The sequence below is a fragment of the Blennius ocellaris genome (assembly GCF_963422515.1).
Source record: "Blennius ocellaris genome assembly, chromosome: 2".
Taxonomy (NCBI): domain Eukaryota; kingdom Metazoa; phylum Chordata; class Actinopteri; order Blenniiformes; family Blenniidae; genus Blennius; species Blennius ocellaris.
In genome coordinates this window covers 3,850,971-3,871,127 of record NC_137651.1, presented here as the reverse complement: position 1 = coordinate 3,871,127, position 20,157 = coordinate 3,850,971, and the positions used below count along the sequence as shown (strand labels likewise).

At 39.5% G+C, this 20,157-nt stretch overlaps 1 protein-coding gene across 1 annotated transcript; it reads right to left on the bottom strand.

The window, feature by feature from the left end:
- Positions 1-113: 113 nt before the first annotated feature.
- LOC308136960 (deoxynucleoside triphosphate triphosphohydrolase SAMHD1-like) lies at positions 114-19,747 on the bottom strand (the record flags this gene model as incomplete). Its single annotated transcript, XM_080505516.1, has 14 exons — positions 114-128; positions 533-637; positions 789-851; positions 945-965; positions 1,254-1,369; positions 1,804-1,895; positions 2,022-2,113; positions 2,201-2,309; positions 2,458-2,558; positions 2,648-2,869; positions 3,289-3,359; positions 5,037-5,152; positions 5,771-5,931; positions 19,682-19,747. The coding sequence occupies 14 exons, from the start codon at positions 19,745-19,747 to the stop codon at positions 114-116; spliced, it is 1,350 nt and encodes a 449-aa protein (XP_080361642.1).
- Between the last annotated feature and the right edge of the window lie 410 nt (positions 19,748-20,157).

The following is a 20,157-nucleotide window of genomic DNA, read 5'->3' as shown; positions in this document are numbered from 1 at the left end:
CTGAACCTCGTCTCACAAAAATGTTGTGGGAGAAGAGTGCTTCTCTGGGAAGAATGACATCAACATCAGTAACAGTAGTGGAAACAAGCAAACAAACAAACAAAAAAGACACATCATGCTTGCAGTGACTGAACATTTATAGAAAAAGAAGTTCATTCTTCACAATAGTGTCATAATTTGACATGACTTCTGTATTATAAAGTCCTGAACTGGACAGAAAGGTTGGCTGATCACGTCATTGGGTGTTGAAAAAGAAATAAGCCAGAAAGCAATGAAACAAAAAATTTAAAAAAATCTAAAAACTGAGAGATCATATGTCCCCTCCTCACAGGGATCCAATCCTACCAAGAAACTCATTGATGCTGAGTAAACTATTGACATTTACTTTTAACCTTTTTTTTTTTTTTAAACCATCTACTGTCTTATATTTATTTCTTTTTTAAACCCTCAGAAGTTCATTGATTCAATAAATTAATTTGTTCCAACACTTAACTGTGAACAAAGCTGTTTTTGTTATGTCAGTTTTATTCACCTTCTCTTTTGGGATTGTGAATCCTGTCTCTGGTTTATCCTTTCGATAGAAATACGTTTGGTCAAGAGGATCCTTGTCTCCCTTCCCAAAGTCAAATTTGAATGTCTAGAAGACAAAATGGGGATGAAAAGTTTTATTTATAATATCATCCAAACTATTCCTTTGGGAGAAGGAAACATTTTACAAATCAAATGAAGATGAAGAAAATCTAGTATTTCAATATGGTGGAGTGAAATTATATAATCCAGAAACTCACATGAACTTCAAGGCTGCCAGGAGGCAAAAGGCCTCTTTCCAGATCAGCCTTCAGCTTTTTTTTCTGTGTGAAAGAGGCGGGACCATTCATTTCAAAGTCATTTCTGCAGCAATGTTAATTTTAGTCAATAATCTGAACTCTGTTCTTTTTCTTTACCTTCTTGTTGCTTAGAGTGTCCTGTGGTGAGTTCATTTTGTTGTGTTGATAAAAGAAGAAGTGAGAAAAGGAGGGACAAGACAGTGATTCATGAAACACAGAGTAACGATGCCTCTACATCAAGCTCACGACAATGTTTTTCCCAAGTCTTTGATCATTTAGGTAATATTACCGTACAAGTCTGCCCAGCTGTTATAAGAGATATACTTTTAAAAGGGATGAAAACACACTATTCATATATTGGTAGTTCATCCGATAGTCAGTTTTCCCTGAAGCATAATGTAATACAGACATAGGATTGCAGCACACCTTCTCTTCACCCACAAACTTGTACAGGCTCCGTTTGTGGATTCTCTGCAGTATCTCTCTTGCCTCGATCATGTTCTCTTCATCGGAAGAGTAAAGGATTTTCTCAAACACGCCATCTGTAGGACATAATAAGAAGTCAAAATGACACATCAATGACACATTTCTGGTGCCAATTTACATCTTCTCCTCTGTATCACACATAAACATTTTGATAAACGCTTACTTATTGAATACTCATCCTAACATCCTCATGATTTATTTTTAATGAATGACTTAATTTCTACTTGTAATTAATATTTAACAAAGACAAATAGAAATAGAAATTTAAATGGATCTCAGGCAAAGTATAGGTTGTCACACTTGAATCTGTGAGGATTTTATATTTTGATTTCAAATATCTTGAAAAAAGTTAACAAATAAATAAGTGTTACTCATAGTCATATAAACACAACAGACACAGAGTGGAATAAAAAATGGATGTGATGTGAAGACAATTTAAAATGTTGACATGTTGCAACCATTATTTTGAACGATGTTGTCAAGAAGTAACCTGTCAGGTTGATGTAATCCTCAATGTTCTCCTTCTTGGTGGCTTCAGATGAGTTGAGAACCGGATTTGCTTTTAAGAAGGCCTCAGTGATCCTAGATGAACAGATAAAGGATTTCTAAGAGCTTATGTTACTGCATGTTCTATTCTGAGGAGAATCACAAAGCAATGCAAATGATTCATATCAAACAAGAGACAAACACTGACAGAAGGACACTTACATCATGTGCACATTTTGGGTCACTTTGTGCTGGCAGACTCTTCTGTGGAGACTGTACCTTGAGTAGAACATGTCGTACAGATTGCCCGTTTCCTGCCAACACCACATCTTACACTTTAGTCACAGCAACTCAGGAGAATAACATTTGTTTGGAGGCTAATAGAAAACAACATTCATCACCTTCTCTCTCAGACAGATGTGATTCCTTCCATTCACTTTACAAACCCTGGCAAGCAAGAAGTAGCGCTGATAATCAAAGGTGTTATTGAGACCCAGGTGGTGGCAGTCCCTGAAATTAAGCACAGTGCAGATATGAATGAGTGAAATTGGTCTGAAGGTAAATTATCCAATGTTGTACTTCTTCAGTGGAAGTAAAAAACCATAGTTCACTTCTCAATGTCAAAAACTGATTAACTGTTGTTTGAAACTTGATTCACCTGTCAAGGTAGTCAAACTTGTCCACATCAATTCCATTCAGTTTGTTTGCCACAATTTCATACAGGAAAGACTTTTCCTCTCCACGACCTTCAAAGGGCCACTGTGAAGGAAACACCAGTATGATGAAATGAGACGCTAACAAGAGAAGTCTACTGATTTCATGATATTTGTACAAGAGTGGTCCAGTACCAGGTCCTGATCTTTCACTGGATTTATCATCTCCTTGATGAAAGTCAGGTCTTTTTGCAGTTGTTCTTCTTCTTCTTCTTCTCCTTCTCCTTCTTCTTCTTCTTCTTCTTCTTCTTCTTCTTCTCCTTCTTCTTCTTCTTTTAAACCATATTTCTCCATCTCGACTTTCAGACCATGGTGGTTCACCAAGTGGTCAAACAGCCACTCTGATGCCTTCTCATGCTACAAGTTACACAGACAGATGTTAATAAGGGATGTGAACATCTTTTTTCTTTGATAACCCACTGTTAAATTTGTCTTCTTTTACTTCTTGATATTCACAGGCAGACTACAACTTTTATCTTATTGGTATTTATCTCATTGTCATTAAGGCACTATAATTGGGTTCATTTTGTTGTTTTTAAACGTATATTATAGATTCTTTTTCGACGAGATGTGAAGCAGTAATGTTTTTACCTTGCTGATGTCACAGCTGCCAATCTAGCTGATGCAGCCAAAACATGTCAGCAAGGGAAAAAACATTTGTGTTTTACTTGTCGTTAAAAAAGATAACTCTATAACATACTGTATTTGTTTGATAATTGATTATTTGATAGTAATTTCTAAAAACATATTTTTCTGTGTTTTACAACTCTACTTACCGTCCATTTGTTTTGACGTTTGACCTTTTGCATGAACATGGTATCATACAGGTGAGAAAAGGGCCCGTGTCCTAAGTATGGAGAAATAAATTAGTTTTAACCTCATAGTTATTATTTGTTAAGTGTTAAGAGTTAATAATTGCATTTTGAAAATATTAAACCATGTCCTTCATACATTGAGCAAATAATCAGTTAAAAAACACATTTTGCTCACAGCGAACTCCAATCTTCCATTATTGGGGGTTCCACTCTTATTTGTGACTATCTATATAAGTGATGTACAGTCAGGGTAGGCAATGTAAGTAGTGCCTACCCAAGGCTCAATCAATTGAAATGAATGAAATATTCACTTTGATTATTTGTTTTAATTCGAGTATAATTATAATATTTTTTCAATTTACGGTATTTTACAGTACCTATAGGTTTGAAAGTGTCAGCATTTTGTGCTTTTCATAGCCCAAATGATTCACCGAGGCTATCTCCTGGTATGGCATAGAGAAGAGGTCTCTAACCCTGGTCCTCAAGAGCCCCTGTCCTGCAGGGTTTAGCTCTCTCCCAGTTGCAACACACCTGATTGCAATGAAGGGCTTGTTATTGGGCTTTTCCCCAACCTTGGCGATGACATCATCATTAGAGTCAGGTATGTTGAAGCAGGGAGAGAACTAAAACATGCAGGACAGGGGCTCTCGAGGACTGAGGTTGGAGACCTCTGCGACGTCTAGGCCACACCCTCTGCTGAAAGCCACACCCTCTGCTGAAAGCCACGCCCTCTCCTGAAGGCAGACTGTTTGCTCATGTGCAGTCAGTTTCCCAATATGAAAGTCATTTAGGTAAAAAGGCAGATCACTTCACTGTCTTTGGACAGTGCAATGGAGCAGGCGAGTCACACCTTTGTGAAGCTACGTCCTACTCCACGCTAAACTCCCTGAAAATAGTCCCAATCAATTATCATGCGATAGTGCTGGAAACTTTGCCGTTTGTGCTGCCTTGCTAAATAATTTCCACAGGATTTCATTCAGCGATTCAGATGTTTTAAAGATATAAGTTTCTTTTTTTTCTTATCAGCAACAGGGACTATTTTATATATTGGTTTTGGTTGTGTGTGCACTTTGTTTACAAAGGTCCTCACTGGATTGGCAGTTTTGCCTGTTAAACATCTTAATGTCTGAGCCTAATGTTTAAGATATATTGAAGTGCAATTTTGTTGTCGGAGACTTTATACTTTATTTATTGTTTCAGTTGTGTGTGGTTTTTATTCAAATGCATTCTTTGTCAACAGAGACTGACTGTCCATTTTATTTATTATTTTTGGTTGTTTTGATTATTTATTTTGGATATTTGCAATGTTTTTCATAACACAATTACAATTTTAGATATTCTTAAGAAATAAAAGTGTATTTATCTTTAAAAAGGTGTACTTGCATCATTATACCATTATTATGAAATGAAAATGTTATAAAAATGGCAATATTGTCATTTATCGCAATAATTTCTGCGACAATTTATCGTCCAGCAAAATGTGTTATCGTAACAGGCCTAGCTAACAGTGAACCTTTCCTTCACTGAATAAAGGCAATAACTTTTTCTAAAGAATGCTGTTGCCTTCTGAATGGTGTAACACTTCTAATTTCACATTTGCATTTATTCAATGTGTCAAACATTTTATTTCTGAAGCACTTAAGCATTTAAGAATATATCTCAAAATGTGCAAACATACATAGAATTAAGGGAATTAATGCATGACTTACCCAGATCATGACAAAGACCTGCAATTTGCACACATAGGATGTCTTCATCTGTGATATTGAGCTTTTTTTGCCTTGATTGCAGATTGTACGCCAACTCTCCTGCCAAGTGAGCCACCCTGTATAACCAGACAAACAGCATGCACATACAAGAACTATAATTGCAGTCCAGCTTTGTTTGCTTCGATTGATTTTTATGTCTCTTCGTGACTCTTCAGCAACTCAAAGGAGCTTCATAACTGATGAAGCCTCTCGGATGAGGGATTAAATGTCTTCTGAGACATGCTGCATGGCCAAATCCAGTTGAGAAAATTCATTGCACATATCAAAATCATTTATTGTATATGTGAAATTGTGGAAAATTAATGAAATGAAATAAAATGAAATTGACCCGATTCAATCGCTTAAATGAGAATATACATGACAAACAAAGATCATTATAATCATTCGCTTTGGGTCGGACATCATCACCCTTCCTGAAACTGGAACCTATCCCTGTGTATGTGCAAACTTTGTCAATAATACAGTTCCTCCCAATTGACAAATCAACAATATATCTGAAGAGGCTCTGATGAAAAACAATGATTCACCGTGAAAAAAACATTGGATTTTATATATATATGATTATCTATTAGATATAGGATTCAACATAAACATAATTTTAAAACTTTTGAGAGCCAGCTGAAGTGTTGGATTATTTGATGATCATATTTCTTTAATCTATTACGTGTACATACCCAATTGAGTGTTCAAACCGGCTGTGGCTCCCGCCAGGGTAAACATAAGACACTCCTCCAAGTTGCTTGATGCTTCGCAGTCTTTGAAACTCAGGTGTGTCTATGATTTTGACCAGGAGTGGGTGTAACGCTATTTGTCCATGAACAGGATCATGAAACACCTTTTAAAAACAACAAAAATAAAACTAGTCAAAACCATTTCCCATCCTCATCAAAAGAGTGCTACAAAAGTCAGTTGTTTTCATGAAGGCTGTTTGCACTGCATTTAATTCATTTCAACCTGCATTCCTTCCTCTCACCACAATATGTACGATTTCCTGTTGACTAACACAAGACAAACAAAATACCAACAATAAAAGCTAAAAACACAACTTTGATTATCTAAATTGCTATTCTCACACAGTGATGACATCTGAACAGTTTCTTATTACCTTTCCCTCAGCTCTGAAGTGGGGTCGTCATTGCAGGGTTGAATAATAACATGAGAAAAAAACAGATAAAAACAGACACATATATCAGACATTTACATCTAAAAACCCAAAATGTATATATATATATATATATATATATATATATATATATATATATATATATATATATATATATATATATATATTTTATATATATATATTTACACACACACACACACACACACACACACACACACACACACACACACACACACACACACACACACACACACACACACACACACACACGCACACACACACACATATATATATATATATATACATATCTCGAGCCACCTACTCAATGCCTCCAGCCTTTGGCACAACCATGGTTGCAGTTTGATTCCTGGGAATAGACAAGTATTTAGTCATATTAGGTTTAAAACAAAAGGCTCAGTTCAATCATCAAACAAAGAAACCTCTCTCTCAAAGACATATTGTCTTAATAACTAAGCTGTGATATCAAACTATAACTTTGTTATACAGAATAGAGATTTATTTAATGACTGATGGAACATGACACTGGAACCATCATTCATTAGAAATAATTTCAAAGAAAAGAATCTCACTTCATACTTCAGCATATAAAAACAACAATTCCAGGTCAGATTTTAATAATATTTTAGAATTACATTTCACATGGAAAAAGAAAACAAGTATCCACACAATGACAGAATGGCCTTTATACTTACAGAATGTGGTTATTTTCCTGGTGAGATGCTTGAAGAGAAAATTAGTGTGAAGTGAGATTGATGTGAGCTAAGTGATGTCCACCTTCTGTTGACTGAACCAGAACAGGTGCATGCTCTTATACCTGTGTGTGTGTGTGTGTGTGTGTGTGTGTGTGTGTGTGTGTGTGTGTGTGTGTGTGTGTGTGTGTGTGTGTGTGTGTGTGTGTGTGTGTTGTGTGTGTGTGTGTGTGTGTGTGTGTGTGTGTGTGTGCGTGCGTGCGTGCGTGCGTGCGTGCGTGCGTGCGTGCGTGTGTGTGTGTGTGTGTTGGGCGTGGTGAGATAGACTGGTCCTGCAATGATCTCAATCAAAACAAAATCACATCAAGGCTTCTTTATCCAGGAAAAGAATCTTTAAAGGGACACAAATATTTGTTTAATATATCCAATGACAATCACATGGATGATTTGACAAACTGCCCAATTACTCACAGGAAACTTTATTCTCATTATATTTGATGACATTTAGGGGCCGTCCACACCATGAAAACATTTCACCTAAACATGCTGTTTCTGACCTGCCGTCCACATGAGGAGGTTTTAGAAGCATAAAAACAGGTTTTGGGGAAATTTTTAAACCCCGGCAAATTTGTGAAAAAAGACCATCTGTGGAAAAAATATTACATAATCGCCCTTCACCCGCTCCTTCCCCCTGCCTCGGTCCGTGATGTCATCAAATAACCACAACAATCAGGGACTACAAGTTCTAACTTCTTAATTTCTATGTGCTTTGTCTACTTCTGCGTTTGGTAAGTCACAGCGCCCCTAAAGGCCTGGCATGTGTACTACAAGCCCTGAAAGCTTGTGTTGAGCCGTGTTCATAGTGACATGTTTTTTGGAGAAGGCTGGGGAGAAAATAGATAATTTTTCTCATCGTGTGGATGTACCCTTAGAGGACCAAGCTGGGAAGACTGGTTGTCTTCAAATCAGACGCCCCAAATCAATGTGTCATTAAAGCTGTATGTGTGTTGGTATCCGGAGTAGCTGGTTTCTATCTCCTTTGCTCTGCCATCATATATCAGGCTGATAGCTGAACAACCTTATCCTGATCATATTTTCAGTATCTCAGCATACACATAAACCGTGATGATAGTATTGCGAATGTGATATCCTTCACACACAATTGAGCTACACATCAGAATCTGTTGTTCTGTGCAGAGACCCTCCGGGGAAGCTGTTGTCTACCCTCACTCCATGCCACTATTTCCTTTCATTTTAGACACAACAGCTGCATGAAGGTCTGGACTGGTGAAGTGATCTGCAAAAGAAATAACAATAGCACTTGTTAATGCATTGTGTTATGCCTTGTTCTCACTAAATGTTAACACTGCTTTATCCTTTGGTGACAACTTTTGTTCCAATCCAACTTTAATTCTAGTCTTAAATACTTATGATGTAAAACATTAGCAGGTTTTTACCAGTATAAGAAAATCTACACCGATCACACAAAACTTTGATCACATTATCAGTAGACTGTATTCATACAGCACCTTTGGCAGATAAAGGTCACAAATAAATATGAACACAATGTAAAATTTTAAGTTGTAGAGCTTTTACCCAATTAAAGACACTTAGGAAGTTAGTGTTACTCCATGCATTGTGATACTTAGATTAAATTGATCTATATCTACTTCTCATCAATACTTTAACTTTTATCTCGGTTCTTTTGGATTAAATTTGATTCGGCTGGATCTTACCTGGGTGGACACCAGACATCAGGCACACATATTTCGCAGAATAAATGACTTCTGCTTACCTTTTTTCAATTGCAAAGTTGCAGAAAATTACTGTCAAGTCATACACAGACTTGGGCAAGAGTTTGAGAACAGGTTTTGTGACTTTGATCAAGTTGAACCATGTATGTCATTCATTTCCAATTCAAATGATTGATTGATTGATTCAAAATAAATGCAAAATAACCTCCAGCGCAACGCCTAAAGGGCTGCACCAAACTTTTGGTTCCTTGTTGACACAGAAACATACAGTGGCGTGTGCACAGCAGCTATGAAGAATGCTAGTCTGCTTGGTTCAACCTATCTCTGTGAATCAGTGTTTTCTGCCAATTGGCTAGAACGTGGCTGTGAAAGCTTGACAGCTTGCACATTCGATAAGATGTTGTCTTAGTTCAAGGTGTTTTAGTTCAACTATGGCAAAACCTGTGTGGTTTCCCGTGGCGTCCCTGAAACAAGATCTGTCAACAAACAGAGTAAGATTTACCACTATGGGCTGATTGTATAAATCACCATGTACCTGCATAAAGTTGTCTGTTTCCTGTACACAATCATGAGCGGCACCCTCATCTGGCAGAACCATTTTTGTGGCAGGATTCACCGTTGCACAGCGTTGGACAGTTAATTCAGGAGAAGCAAGGATCACTTCATATCCAGTACGTCTGGCTTGGGTTAAAACAAACCTTGGGCTTGTTAATGACATATGCAACTGATGGGATGTATAGTGCGTTACTTAATGTCCCATAGTTACACTTGAAGCCTTCATGTCTTGCATTAGCACTGCATTTGCATCGCCCATCGGAGTTTCCTGTCCGGGTCCCATCTTAGGACCTTTCTGTACACCTTTTCCCACCTCGGGAAGAATCTTTTGCAATCTCTACCTGTTCAGACCTGCTTCAGACCCCAGCAGTAGCCGTAGAATTGCAGTGTGCTTCTATTCCCTTGTTGGGAATAGTTTTAGCACCTTTCCCCATTCAGACCTGACCTCAAGTCACTCAAACACAGTGCAGTATTTGATTGATACTTGATGAAAACGGTAGCCATAGAGGCCTAAATCATGAGGTCATTGTTGCCCTGCCCATTCGGACCTATCCTAATTCACTCAAACATAACAGTATTTGATTTATAGAGTCGCGGTATCCACAGGGGCCTATTTGTTTAACCTGTAACTGTAGAAATACACATATAACAACAACACACAACAAAACATAGACTGCTTTATCTCGTTTAAATGCTTCTTTTGGTCTTTCTACTTTAAGATCCCATTTTATGGTACATCAATGAACTCATGGCTGTTGTGTTGCTCTAATAACCCCAACTTAACTATTCCTCAAAGCCACACAGCCGTCAATAGACAATTAATACATGCAAGTCTCATTCACTCTTCCCTCTCCATGGTCTGTGAGGCACATACACTTAGTTGTTTGCATCCACTTCATACCTCCCTAGCTATCAATCATCAATACTTAAACTCTTATCGAGGATCTTTTGGATTACATTTTGAACTACATCTAATACTCATTACTACTTTAACTTTTATGTAGGTTCTTTTGGATTAAACTTGATCCGGCTGGATCTTACCTGGGTGGACACCAGACATCAGAATGTGAAATTTATGTGCCTGTCCTTTGAATTATTCAAAATAAATGCAAAATAACCACACCTCAATGCCTAAAGGTCTGCACCACACTTTTGGTTCCTTGTTGACACAGAAACGTACAGTAGTGTCAGGGTTTGTGAACTCAATTGCACGGCAGACAAGAAGCTCAGTTCGGAAGAGTTTTAATTTTCAAAAACATAGCAGAAGCAAAGTCAGGCAGTCCAAGATCAAAAACCAGAGCAGGCAAAGTCGGGCAGGCAGGCAGAAGGTCAAAAACACACAAAAGGCAACACGAGGGAAAAAGGCGGGTACGACTGGTGTAGAAACTGCCAGCAGAAGCTGGAAGAGAGGGAACTAAATACACACACTAATGACAACGAGAGACAGCTGTGATCAGGGAGGAGGAAGCAGGAGAGCACAGGGGCGGAGCAAAGGGAACACAGGAGGGGAGGAGAGAAGGCAGGATCATGACAAGTGGTGTGTGCCCAGCAGCTATGAAGAATGCTAGTCTGCTTGGTTCAACCTATCTCTGTGAATCAGTGTTTTCTGACATGAATGTCATGAAGAACCAACACAGAACATGCTTCACTGATGCACTCAATCAGAGTTGCATTATCAAGTTACACACCAGATTACAATACACTGGTGAACAGCATACAAAGCCAGTCTTCCCATTAGAAACATGTTGTCAGTGGCTACATGGCAGTGTCATGGAAATGTTTAAATGTTGTGAATAGAAGTGAAGTTATTGAGATACTATCTAGAGACAGTAACATGATTTTCTTTTTTTTATTTATTAAAAACATTTTTTTTTAAATACAACAGAGTCATTCCTAGATGCTTTTAACAGAGAAAATAGAAAAGCTCAACATATCCACAACAGCAAGCAGGTTTATTTGTGACTGTGGAAAAGAAACACTCCCTCTAACAAGGAGAAACCTTTGCAGAAACCAGACTCAGAAGTAGCAGCATTCTGCTGACCGGTTGGGGTGAGAGGAGAGGAGAGGAGAGGAGAGGAGAGGAGAGGAGAGGAGAGGAGAGGAGAGAAGGGGATGGACAGAGATAGATTGGGTGGGGAGATACATACAATACCCTTGTTAGTGCTACATATACTTCTTTTTTTTACAGTAATCACCCTGATCCAAATATTTTCAAACTGTTATGAGATTAAACCATCCTGAGCAGTACTATGTCGACAGTACCATGCTTTTCTAGATTAAACCAGCCTGAGCAGTTCTATCAAGACAGTAAGATGATTTTCTAGATTAAACCAGCCTGAGCAGTTCTATCAAGACAGTAAGATGATTTTCTAGATTAAACCAGCCTGAGCAGTTCTATCAAGACAGTAAGATGATTTTCTAGATTAAACCAGCCTGAGCAGTACTATGTCAACAATATCATGATTTTCTAGATTAAACCAGCCTGAGCAGTACTATCTAGAGAGTATCATGATTTTCTAGATTAAACCAGCCTGAGCAGTACTATCTAGACAGTATCATGACTTTCAAGATTAAACCAGCCTGAGCAGTACTATCTAGACAGTAACATGATTTTCTAGATTAAACCAGCCTGGGCAGCTCTATCATGACAGTAACATGATTTTCTAGAAAGAGTATAAATTAGCAAGTAGGCACAAAAAAAAAAAAAGCAAAAACAATAACAACAATGATAACAAATGCAAAAACAAAATGACAAACAAAGAACAAAAACATGATTTTGATCATTGAAAGAACAATAGCAGAAAACAAGAAAAATCAGCAGCAAATCTCATCGATGAGGAGTGGAAGTGTGTGTGTGTGTATGTGTGTGTGTGTGTGTGTGTGTGTGTGTGTGTGTGTGTGTGTGTGTGTGTGTGTGTTGGGCGTGGTGAGATAGACCGGTCTTGCAATGATCTCAATCAAAACAAAATCACATCAAGGCTTCTTTATTCCAGGACAAGAATCTTTAAAGGGACACAGATATTTGTTTAATATATCCAATGACAATCACATGGATGATTTGACAAACTGCCCAATTACTCATACGAAACTTTATTCTCATTATATTTGATTACATTTAGGGGCCGTCCACACCATGAAAACATTTCACCTAAACATGCTGTTTCTGACCTGCCGTCCACATGAGGAGGTTTTAGAAGCATAAAAACAGGTTTTGGGGAAATTTTTAAACCCCGGCAAATTTGTGAAAAAAGACCATCTGTGGAAAAAATATTACATAATCGCCCTTCACCCGCTCCTTCCCCCTGCCTCGGTCCGTGATGTCATCAAATAACCACAACAATCAGGGACTACAAGTTCTAACTTCTAAATTTCTATGTGCTTTGTCTACTTCTGCGTTTGGTAAGTCACAGCGCCCCTAAAGGCCTGGCATGTGTACTACAAGCCCTGAAAGCTTGTGTTGAGCCGTGTTCATAGTGACATGTTTTTTGGAGAAGGCTGGGGAGAAAATAGATAATTTTTCTCATCGTGTGGATGTACCCTTAGAGGACCAAGCTGGGAAGACTGGTTGTCTTCAAATCAGACGCCCCAAATCAATGTGTCATTAAAGCTGTATGTGTGTTGGTATCCGGAGTAGCTGGTTTCTATCTCCTTTGCTCTGCCATCATATATCAGGCTGATAGCTGAACAACCTTATCCTGGAATGAACAATCAGAATGTCCTGATCATATTTTCAGTATCTCAGCATACACATAAACCGTGATGATAGTATTACAAATGTGATATCCTTCACACACAATTGATCTACACATCAGAATCTGTTGTTCTGTGCAGAGACGCTCCGGGGAAGCTGTTGTCTAACCTCACTCCATGCCACTATTTCCTTTCATTTTAGACACAACAGCTGCATGAAGGTCTGGACTGGTGAAGTGATCTGCAAAAGAAATAACAATAGCACTTGTTAATGCATTGTGTTATGCCTTGTTCTCACTAAATGTTAACACTGATTTATCCTTTGGTGACAACTTTTGTTCCAATCCAACTTTAATTCTAGTCTTAAATACTTATGATGTAAAATATTAGCAGGTTTTTACCAGTATAAGAAAATCTACACCGATCACACAAAACTTTGATCACATTATCAGTAAACTGTATTCATACAGCACCTTTGGCAGAAAAAGGTCACAAAGAAATATGAACACGATGTAAAATTTTAAGTTGTAGAGCTTTTACCCGACTACAGACACTTAGGAAGTTAGCGTTACTCCATGCATTGTGATACTTTTAGATTCAATTGATCTATATCTACTAGGGATGTCCGATAATATCGGCAGGCCAATATTATCGGCCGATATTGACTTCAAAATGTAATATTTGGAAATATCGGTATCGGATTTTTACGACCGATATTGGAATTTCCGAGTTTGCATGAACGCAGCATGGGACGTTTATGGGCGCGCGCTTGATGACGTTTAACAACAACAAATACAACACGCTGGACTCGTGGCCAAGAAGGAGAAGCCCGTGAATGAAATGTCCGTGGAGGACTGGAGGCTCAACCAGGCCCTCTCCCCTGCTGGTACCAGTACCTGACTGCACCCTGCACCAGTGTTGACAGTGAACCAGTGTTCAGCACTGGTACCAGTACCTGACTGCACCCTGCACCAGTGCTGACAGTGAACCAGTGTTCAGCACTGGTACCAGTACCTGACTGCACCCTGCACCAGTGTTGACAGTGAACCAGTGTTCAGCACTGGTACCAGTACCTGACTGCACCCTGCACCAGTGTTGACAGTGAACCAGTGTTCAGCACTGGTACCAGTACCTGACTGCACCCTGCACCAGTGTTGACAGTGAACCAGTGTTCAGCACTGGTACCAGTACCTGACTGCACCCTGCACCAGTGCTGACAGTGAACCACTGTTCAGCACTGGTACCAGTACCTGACTGCACCCTGCACCAGTGTTGACAGTGAACCACTGTTCAGCACTGGTACCAGTACCTGACTGCACCCTGCACCAGTGCTGACAGTGAACCAGTGTTCAGCACTGGTACCAGTACCTGACTGCACCCTGCACCAGTGTTGACAGTGAACCACTGTCCAGTACCAGTACCTGACTGCACCCTGTACCAGTGTTGACAGTGAACCACTGTTCAGCACTGGTACCAGTACCTGACTGCACCCTGCACCAGTGTTGACAGTGAACCACTGTTCAGCACTGGTACCAGTAGCTGACTGCTCCCTGCACCAGTGTTGACAGTGAACCACTGTTCAGTACCAGTACCTGACTGCACCCTGCACCAGTGTTGACAGTGAACCAGTGTTCAGCACTGGTACCAGTATCTGACTGCACCCTGCACCAGTGTTGACAGTGAACCACTGTTCAGCACTGGTGCCAGTACCTGACTGCACCCTGCACCAGTGTTGACAGTGAACCACTGTTCAGCACTGGTACCAGTATCTGACTGCACCCTGCACCAGTGTTGACAGTGAACCACTGTCCAGTACCAGTACCTGACTGCACCCTGTACCAGTGTTGACAGTGAACCAGTGTTCAGCACTGGTACCAGTACCTGACTGCACCCTGCACCAGTGTTGACAGTGAACCAGTGTTCAGCACTGGTACCAGTACGTGACTGCACCCTGCACCAGTGTTGACAGTGAACCAGTGTTCAGCACTGGTACCAGTACCTGACTGCACCCTGCACCAGTGTTGACAGTGAACCACTGTTCAGCACTGGTACCAGTACGTGACTGCACCCTGCACCAGTGTTGACAGTGAACCAGTGTTCAGCACTGTTGCCCACATCATTGATGAGAAGAGAAATCTCATACATTGCTGAGATGCCGAGATGCTTGTATTCATACAGAACAATCTCCCTCTTACACACGAGGACATGGGAAAAGAAATAGACCAGTTATATGGACGAGTCAACTTCAGTCTTTGTTTTTGTTGCACTTTAAAGGAGGGCTGTTTTAATTTTGTGAGCATTTCTGTGCCTTTCTTGTTTATATTTGCACTATTTTGTTACTCTTAAAAGAGATTGAGTCCAGTTTGAGTCTATTATTTGACAAGTTATGGCCAGTTATTCATTCATTGACTGTTTACAACTAGTGGACTGAAGATATGCCTCTTCCTTTTTTTTATATTGTCTGTGGTGTTGTTGACTTTGTTGTTGAGGTTTCTCTCTAACACTAAATAAATAGGGCACTTTTTTTCCATAATTTAAGTTGTTGTTCTCTTATTTTTCTCAGTGTGTACATTTGGAAAGCCATGTTTGATTCACATATGCATCCAGTGGGGCATCACAATAAAATTAGGCATACTGTGTTAATTCCACAGTAGGAGATATTTTATGTTGTTGTTACCTAACAGTTTTGATGTAAAGAGCCAGCATATATCGGTATCGGTGATATCGGTATCGGAGATTAAGAGTTGGACAATATCGGAATATCGGATATCGGTAGAAAAGCCAATATCGAGCATCCCTAATATCTACTTCTCATCAATACTTTAACTTTTATCTCGGTTCTTTTGGATTCAATTTGATTCGGCTGGATCTTACCTGGGTGGACACCAGACATCAGGCACACACATTTCGCAGAATAAATGACTTCTGCTTACCTTTTTTCAATTGCAAAGTTGCAGAAAATTATTGTCAAGTCATACACAGACTTGGGCAAGAGTTTGAGAACAGGTTTTGTGACTTTGATCAAGTTGAACCATGTATGTCATTCATTTCCAATTCAAATGATTGATTGATTGATTCAAAATAAATGCAAAATAACCTCCAGCGCAACGCCTAAAGGGCTGCACCAAACTTTTGGTTCCTTGTTGACACAGAAACATACAGTGGTGTGTGCACAGCAGCTATGAAGAATGCTAGTCTGCTTGGTTCAACCTATCTCTGTGAATCAGTGTTTTCTGCCAATTGGCTAGAACGTGGCTGTGAAAGCTTGACAGCTTGCACATTCGATAAGGTGTTGTCTTAGTTCAAGGTGATTTAGTTCAACTATGGTAAGAACCTGCCATGAAGAAGCCTTCATGTCTTGCAATAGCACTGCATTTGTATAGACTTTCCTGTCCGGGTCCCATCTTAGGACCTTTCTGTACACCTTTTCCCACCTCGGGAAGAATCTTTTGCAATCTCTACCTGTTCAGACCTGCTTCAGACCCCAGCAGTAGCCGTAGAATTGCAGTGTGCTTCTATTCCCTTGTTGGGAATAGTTTTAGCACCTCTCCCCATTCAGACCTGACCTCAAGTCACTCAAACATAGTGCAGTATTTGATTGATACTTAATGACAACGGTAGCCATAGAGGCCTAAATCATGAGGTCACTGTTGCCCTGCCCGTTCGGACCTATCCTAATTCACTCAAACATAACAGTATTTGATTTATAGAGTCGCGGTATCCACAGGGGCCTATTTGTTTAACCTGTAACTGTAGAAATACACATATAACAACAACACACAACAAAACATAGACTGCTTTATCTCGTTTAAATGCTTCTTTTGGTCTTTCTACTTTAAGATCCCATTTTATGGTACATCAATGAACTCATGGCTGTTGTGTTGCTCTAATAACCCCAACTTAACTATTCCTCAAAGCCACACAGCCGTCAATAGACAATTAATACATGCAAGTCTCATTCACTCTTCCCTCTCCATGGTCTGTGAGGCACATACACTTAGTTGTTTGCATCCACTTCATACCTCCCTAGCTATCAATCATCAATACTTTAACTCTTATCGAGGATCTTTTGGATTACATTTTGAACTACATCTAATACTCATTACTACTTTAACTTTTATGTAGGTTCTTTTGGATTAAATTTGATCCGGCTGGATCTTACCTGGGTGGACACCAGACATCAGAATGTGAAATTTATGTGCCTGTCCTTTGAATTATTCAAAATAAATGCAAAATAACCACACCTCAACGCCTAAAGGGCTGCACCACACTTTTGGTTCCTTGTTGACACAGAAACGTACAGTAGTGTCAGGGTTTGTGAACTCAATTGCACGGCGGACAAGAAGCTCAGTTCGGAAGAGTTTTAATTTTCAAAAACATAGCAGAAGCAAAGTCAGGCAGTCCAAGATCAAAAACCAGAGCAGGCAAAGTCGGGCAGGCAGGCAGAAGGTCAAAAACACACAAAAGGCAACACGAGGGAAAAAGGCGGGTACGACTGGTGTAGAAACTGCCAGCAGAAGCTGGAAGAGAGGGAACTAAATACACACACTAATGACAACGAGAGACAGCTGTGATCAGGGAGGAGGAAGCAGGAGAGCACAGGGGCGGAGCAAAGGGAACACAGGAGGGGAGGAGAGAAGGCAGGATCATGACAAGTGGTGAGTGCCCAGCAGCTACGAAGAATGCTAGTCTGCTTGGTTCAACCTATCTCTGTGAATCAGTGTTTTCTGACATGAATGTCATGAAGAACCAACACAGAACATGCTTCACTGATGCACTCAATCAGAGTTGCATTATCAAGTTACACACCAGATTACAATACACTGGTGAACAGCATACAAAGCCAGTCTTAACATTAGAAACATGTTGTCAGTGGCTACATGGCAGTGTCATGGAAATGTTTAAATGTTGTGAATAGAAGTGAAGTTATTGAGATACTATCTAGAGACAGTAACATGATTTTCTTTTTTTTATTTATTAAAATTTTTTTTTTTTAAATACAACAGAGTCATTCCTAGATGCTTTTAACAGAGAAAATAGAAAAGCTCAACATATCCACAACAGCAAGCAGGTTTATTTGTGACTGTGGAAAAGAAACACTCCCTCTAACAAGGAGAAACCTTTGCAGAAACCAGACTCAGAAGTAGCAGCATTCTGCTGACCGGTTGGGGTGAGAGGATAGAGGAGAGGAGAGGATAGGAGAGGAGAGGAGAGGAGAGGAGAGGAGAGGAGAGGAGAGGATGGACAGAGATAGATTGGGTGGGGAGATACATACAATACCCTTGTTAGTGCTACATATACTTCTTTTTTTACAGTAATCACCCTGATCCAAATATTTTCAAACTGTTATGAGACTAAACCATCCTGAGCAGTACTATCTAGACAGTAACATGCTTTTCTAGATTAAACCAGCCTGGGCAGCTCTACCATGACAGTACCATGATTTTCTAGAAAGAGTATAAATTAGCAAGTAGGCCAAAAAAAAAAAAAAAAAAGCAAAAACAATAACAACAATGATAACAAATGCAAAAACAAAATGAGAAACAAAGAACAAAAACATGATTTTGATCATTGAAAGAACAATAGCAGAAAACAAGAAAAATCAGCAGCAAATCTCATCGATGAGGAGTGGAAGTGTGTGTGTGTGTGTGTGTGTGTGGCTTGTCCACTGGGTGTGGGAGAGAGGAAGAGACGGCAAGTGAATTACAGCAAAAATACACAAACAGTGAGGATTATATCTCTGTTGATAGTATTTACTGATTGTGATTCTGTATACAATACATAAAAAGACTCAAATGAGGCTCAATGAGTCCATACATTTCCCACCAATCGGAAAAAGAAAGAAAGAAAGAAAGAAAGAAAGAAAGAAAGAAAAAATAAAGAAAGAAAGAAAGAAAAAAGAAAAAAGAAAGAAAGAAAGAAAGAAAGAAAGAAAGAAAGAAAGCTGTGTTTACAGTTTCACTGCTGAAGATGGATCCAGTGAAAGCTGTTGTTTTTACGTTAAATTCTACCAGAGCTCCACTTGTTTATCGGTCCAAATAAACTAACCGTGTGCCGTTATCACTGAAGAAGAAATAACAGTTTTTTCCAGGATTCTGTTGGGCTGTCATGGCTTCATGCTTCTTGTTACACTGCCCCCTACAGGTTTGGCTGCTTATTGTAGTTGTGAACCAGGACTTAAAAAAACAAAAAAACAAAAGACATTTCATTATTCAAGTGTGTATGTGGTCTATGTAAATGAAGATTTTTTTTTGTGAATGAAGATTTTTTTTGTAAATGAAGAGTGGGAAAAATGGATTTTTGTAAATACCCTGCTGCTACGTGCACTAGCAGAACCAATCAGAGCTGGGCCAGGGGCGGGCCACATGACCGGGTCCTTTAAACCCAAATAATAAATCCCACCATATAACGTCATTTTACAATATACACATGCCTGCAACAGCGGGGCTTAGAGCTTCAGCACCATGGAGAGCAACTATGTCATTTTAAAGTCCATCAAACGGACATGAAGAACAACAAACCAAGAGAACAATAAAAACATGGCCTCTAATAATAAAACAAGACAAATTGAAAGCATTCCAGCACCACGGACAGCGACCACACCATTTCAACACTTTAACTATTTCAACTAATGAGAGCACAGCAGGCTACTCGCCTATATCAATAGCTATAAAGTTTAGTAAAATTGGCACAGCAGCCCACACGTTCACCAACAAGCACAGTTTCAATATGAAGTACTAAAGGCCTTCTCACCTCTATTTGAAACATACAACGAGCCTTGAGCTCCACGAACTCGTCCACGATGTTCTGTATGTCCATTTTCTTTGCTCTCTCATTCTCTATGGACAACATGACAAGTCCACTCAGTCGCTCCTGTCCCACTGAGCTCCTCAAGAGGTTTTAATGAGTTTTAACTTGGAGAAAGAGGTCTGAGGTTGCTATGGTGACGGGAAGAGTCACAAGTAAAAGGAGGGCGGTGCAAACTTCACTGAATAGAGACGTTGCTGTTGGGTGGTTGACAAAGAACATTTTTGCCTGATCGGCAATAGACTTTTGCTTTGGTATCTGAGACACAGCAGACCGATAATGTTCAGTTTTATCTGTTTATCAAATGTATGAATTCAATTTTTGAACAGGGACGGTGAAAAGGTTCAGTGGACTTTGTCACTTGAGAGTTGGAGGCGGAGGGTGGAGGAGGTCGTCTCACAGTGCGTCCTGAGCGCATGACT